General features: G+C 50.9%; 1 protein-coding gene across 1 annotated transcript; it reads left to right on the top strand.

Annotated features, from left to right (window-relative positions):
• The first annotated feature begins 2,188 nt into the window (after positions 1-2,188).
• Positions 2,189-4,629, top strand: GPR6 (G protein-coupled receptor 6). Its single transcript, XM_084776252.1, has 2 exons — positions 2,189-2,478; positions 3,026-4,629. The coding sequence occupies exon 2, from the start codon at positions 3,045-3,047 to the stop codon at positions 4,134-4,136; it is 1,092 nt and encodes a 363-aa protein (XP_084632378.1). The 5' UTR covers positions 2,189-2,478; positions 3,026-3,044; the 3' UTR covers positions 4,137-4,629.
• The last annotated feature ends 518 nt before the right edge of the window (positions 4,630-5,147 follow it).

The raw sequence follows: 5,147 nt of genomic DNA on the forward strand, positions 1-5,147 counted from the left end.
ATTGACTAGGGAGCCTGCACGGGTCTAGCCCAGGCCCTCTGCAGATACGTTATAGTTGTGTGGCTTGGCGTCTTTGTGGGGCTCCTAACAGAGGGGATAGGGGGCTGCTTCTGGTGTGTTCCGAACCCTTGTCCTCCTACTGGGTTGCCTTTTCTGGCCTTAATACAAGGGGTGTGCCTGTGCCTACGCTTATTGCAACTTGGTATGCCATGTTTCGTTGATCTCCCTGGGAGGCCTGCCCTTTTCTGAAAGGAAAAAGAGGAGGAGTCCATGGAGAGGGGGGAGGGGAAGGGATGGAGGAGGTAGGGAACTGAGGCAAGCAAGGGAAACGGGTTGGAGTGTAAAATTGTAAAGTATAAAAGGATAAATTAGTACAAGTAAAAGAGTTGCCACAGTTAATGGTGTCTCTTCCAGCAATAGGACAAAGACACCTCCCAAATCATATTTATTTTCAGTTATGACAAGATCCTGAAGATGTCCAGGCAGAGGAGGGGTAAGGTGTGATCAGATTCATTCTGCTGTGTTCTGGAATGTGAGGCTGGAACAGACTTGGGCCTCTCCTGCCAGGCATGTCCGTCTTTTGGCATTGCAACGGTATTGTCATTTAACTACATGATCAAGCTACAAGGAAAATAAATCACACACACACACACACACACACAAAAACCCTTCATAATAGGATTTTGTGTTGGCCTGCATTCTTAGCTATCTTAGGACATGCATGAGGGTCTGGGCCTGCACCTGATGTAATCATTTGCAAACTCTGCAGTCCTCACGCTACTAAAGTGGTTTGGAAATTCTCTTGACAGCTCCAAAACAAGTTCTTGGCTCTGACGTGACAGTCTTCCACTGAGGCTCAAAATGTCTCTTTTCAGAAACTTGGGGCTTCAGCTGAGTTTTAGGGTCATGACAATGGCGGAATGTGTTAAGTTTTAAAATCCCTCAAATGGAGGTAAATTCATTCATAGCCCAGCATTAACTATGGCAGGAACCATCTCCCAGGTAAGTTCAGGGGCACTGAGGCAGGAACAGGGGTAGTCTGGGAGGTCCTGTCTAAAGTAGCCAACACAGGTAACCCCGTTCCCCCCAAGACTATGGGCCAGCTGAGTTCTTTCTTTCTCCTTCCTTGTGTCCCTGGAGCAATATGTAAAAATGGAGCCAAACACAGGCTAGCGAGGAGGCAAGAAGCACCTACAATGTTCAATGCTTTATTTCACTTCCTTCAAACTATGCAGTGTGTGGAGGCCACAGCAGTGCCCCCAGTCTGATGCCATCACTCCTCACACAGAGCCAGCTGCTTTCGCTTTGGTCCCTAATACAGCTACTGGAGATTCTGTCTGGTTACAAAGGGAAAAGGCAAATGCTCGCATTTTACTGACAAAACAAAACACCTTTGAACCAAAAGGGTGATTTTTTTTTTCTGGGCTGAAAATAAAAAGCCCTGCCTACTGCAGCCTGGTGCTGCTGACTTATCACTATTTTGGTCCTATAATTTGTTTTATAAGGTACTAATTAACAGGGCAAAGTCTCTTGCCAGGAAAGTAAATCACATTTTGCTGTTTTCTTTTATTCTAACAAGACACAGACCTTGTCTTCAATTAAAGAGCAGTTTCAAGGGCACCAGCAGCAAGGGCAGAGATCAGATGGTCCGGAAAGCTTCAGGGCAGGGCTCAGAAAGATCATGGGAGAGAGAGCATTGCTCAGGTAAATCCTCCGCTCCCCGGAGAAAAAGAAACTCTATCCCAGGCTTGTCCCAGATGTCTGTCTTATTACCTTTCTCTCTGCTCCTGGCTCTGCCTTTCTTCCCTGCCTCTACTCAAGCCACACACATGCTGTAGACACTCTTACAAAGGGAACTTTTTTTTTCTGTCTCCCTCAAGATGCCCCTGACCCAACCCCGCCCCTTCTCCCTGCAAAGTGGTCCTTGGCTCTAGCCTTTTCTATGTGGTTTACTGTCACTCATCCCGCACTTTCTTTTTCCCTTTTCCAGCTCACGCCCCCCCCCTTTTTTTTTTTTTTGCCTGCCCTCGGGTCTTCACTTCTTCCTTCCACCCCCCTCCTCTCACCCCAGTCCCATTCCTGGAGGTATTTGGGCTGGTGGCGACTCTGGCTTCTCCCTTCTGGAGCTCTCTTGAGATGTTTCTGTGCGGGGCGGGGCGGGGGGGGGGGTGGCACGCCAAGAAGGATCAGCCTGGAGGGTGTGGCGAGTAATCCTCTGGAACCAGAACCCAGAGCCTGACGTCACCGGGCCCCGCCTGTCAATCTCCGGGCGGGCGCGCTGCACTGCTCGCAGCCGCCTTCTCTGCCACTGCCTCTCCACTCGCGGTGAAGGTAGCTCAGGCACAGGCAACCAGCACTTTCCTCCTCGACGCCGGGGCCGCCTCCTGCAGGCAACTGCTGGGTCCGCGCAGGGAACACAGCCTGGCACACAGCCACGGAGCGCATGACCAGAGACTCCCCGGAACCCTGACTCCCCAGGTGAGCAGCGGCCTCCTAGGGGTACTTTGAGCTTGTGGGGAAGGCGGAGGGGTAAGAGGCAGTCTCCGCGTGAGTCTGTCTCAGAATCAGAGAATCGGAGCGAGGTTTGATCACCGTACCCTAGCAATCTCCCCTCTAGTCTTTCCAGACGTGGGGGTCCCTGACTCTTCTCTCTGCTTACTGAGAGCGCAAACTTCGCTTTCAGCACCGCGGACAGCGGCTCTGCCTAGCTCGAACAGTCTAGGTGATGCGTCTCACAGACTGATGTATTTGAACACTTGTGCATGCGAGCGCATAGTGGAATCTATGGACTTGTGCATCTGTGCCAAAACTCAGAGACCCCATATATTTCGTTCATTCATTCGCTCAACAGGTGCTTATTTATTTGGGGTTCGCACTTTATTCCAGCTTCCCCACTAAGCTCCGTGCACGCCCCGGAGGGGAGATAGACAATTTGAGTGAGGCAGTTTGAGCAGGGCATCTGCGCGCCAAAGTTCCCTGATAGTCTGGCCACCGCACCTGATAATCCTCGATCCCTTTTGTGCAGGGAGCAACATCTGGCGGCGATGAACGCTAGTGCCGCCTCGCTCAACGAGTCCCAGGTGGTGGCAGTGGCAGCCGAAGGAGCAGCAGCTGCGGCTACAGCGGCAGGGACACCGGACACCAGTGAATGGGGACCGCCAGCAGCATCCGCGGCGATAGGAGGCGGCGGCGGACCTAATGGGTCACTGGAGCTGTCTTCTCAGCTGCCAGCAGGGCCCTCGGGACTACTGCTTTCGGCAGTGAATCCCTGGGATGTGCTGCTGTGCGTGTCGGGGACTGTGATCGCAGGCGAAAATGCGCTGGTGGTGGCGCTCATCGCGTCCACTCCCGCGCTGCGCACCCCCATGTTTGTGCTCGTAGGTAGTCTGGCCACCGCTGACCTGCTGGCGGGCTGTGGTCTCATCCTACACTTTGTTTTTCAGTACGTGGTGCCCTCGGAGACTGTGAGCCTGCTCATGGTGGGCTTCCTGGTGGCCTCCTTCGCCGCCTCGGTCAGCAGCCTGCTTGCCATCACAGTGGACCGTTACCTGTCCCTTTACAATGCCCTCACTTACTACTCTCGCCGGACCCTGTTGGGCGTGCACCTTTTGCTGGCGGCCACCTGGACAGTATCCCTCGGGTTGGGGTTGCTGCCTGTTCTAGGCTGGAACTGCTTGGCCGACCATGCGTCCTGCAGCGTGGTACGCCCCCTGACACGCAGCCACGTGGCTCTACTTTCCACTTCCTTCTTTGTGGTCTTTGGCATCATGCTGCACCTGTACGTGCGCATCTGCCAGGTGGTCTGGCGCCACGCCCACCAGATCGCATTGCAGCAGCACTGCCTAGCGCCACCCCACTTAGCAGCCACCAGAAAGGGCGTGGGAACTCTGGCCGTGGTGCTAGGCACTTTTGGGGCCAGCTGGCTGCCCTTCGCCATCTATTGTGTGGTGGGTAGCCAAGAAGACCCGGCCGTCTACACCTATGCCACCCTGCTGCCTGCCACCTATAACTCCATGATCAATCCCATTATCTATGCCTTCCGCAACCAGGAGATCCAGCGTGCCTTGTGGCTCCTGTTCTGTGGCTGTTTCCAATCCAAAGTGCCCTTCCGCTCCAGGTCCCCCAGTGAGGTCTGAAGGGCTCCTCCGCATCTCCTCACCAACACCACAAACCCAACATGCCAGCCTTTGGTGAACTTCTAGGTGCCTGCGGATGAACTCTTGATATCTCAGTGGTGTGAATCCGATTCGGCAGGAGAAAAGGGACCCAGACGAATGCAGCAAACTGACTCAGACAAAGAGGCTTGTTGGCATTTTACATATACAGTGTATACATGTGTACATATATATACAAATATTTGTATCCTCTGGAGGTGTTCAGGACCTGGAGCTTCCTGTTCTGTGAAAAACAAAAATGTGGTTGTATACTCAAATCGTACATCACATTTGTCCAGTGAAGACATTCCAATTCTGCTTAATAATAGCACTTTATTTTTAGCTGCTGAAATGCCAAAACAGTGTTGCCATTCCTTAAGCGGGAGAAAGGGAGTCAAAGATGTATTTTTGTTGTATGTGATAGAGTATTTTGCTGCACATGCATCAATAAACTACAACATATTTTGTACACAAATAAACACATTATAAAAATATAACCCTGGATATGTGATGGATTGTGAGGCTATTTGAAAGCTGAATTAAGGGTTTATTTATTTAAAGTCTATTACATGTCTATCATCTTCTTCCTGCGAGAAAAATTATGTAAGGAAGTATATTCATTTGCATATGTGTCCTTACATCCCCTCCCCCCCAGATACCAAATCCAGATCATGGGGGAGGGTCATAGAGGAGGTAACATTCATATATGGTATTCCCAGGACATGGAAAGTATGTTATATTGGTGCATGTTAGTGTGCTCCCTTGGTGGCTGGATTAGAAGGGTTAGAAAGATATGCAAAAAAAAAAAAAAAAGAAGAAGAAGAAGAAGAAGAAGAAAAGAAAAAGAAAAAAAGAAAAGAAAAGAAAGATATGCTTCAGAAGACAAAACAATTCAAGTCACAAAGGTGCAGCTGTAAATCCTGAGGCCACAACTTCCCAGCACACTTAGCTCAACATGGCTTATTCAGTGTGTTGCTAGCCAGGTCTCCTAGC

The sequence above is a fragment of the Acomys minous genome (genome assembly GCF_964271855.1).
Source record: "Acomys minous genome assembly, chromosome: 3".
NCBI lineage: Eukaryota > Metazoa > Chordata > Mammalia > Rodentia > Muridae > Acomys > Acomys minous.

What these genes read in the sequence shown, in the direction of transcription:
- GPR6 (XM_084776252.1), top strand. Translation starts at nt 3,045, where the DNA reads ATGAACGCTAGTGCCGCCTCGCTCAACGAGTCCCAGGTGGTGGCAGTG.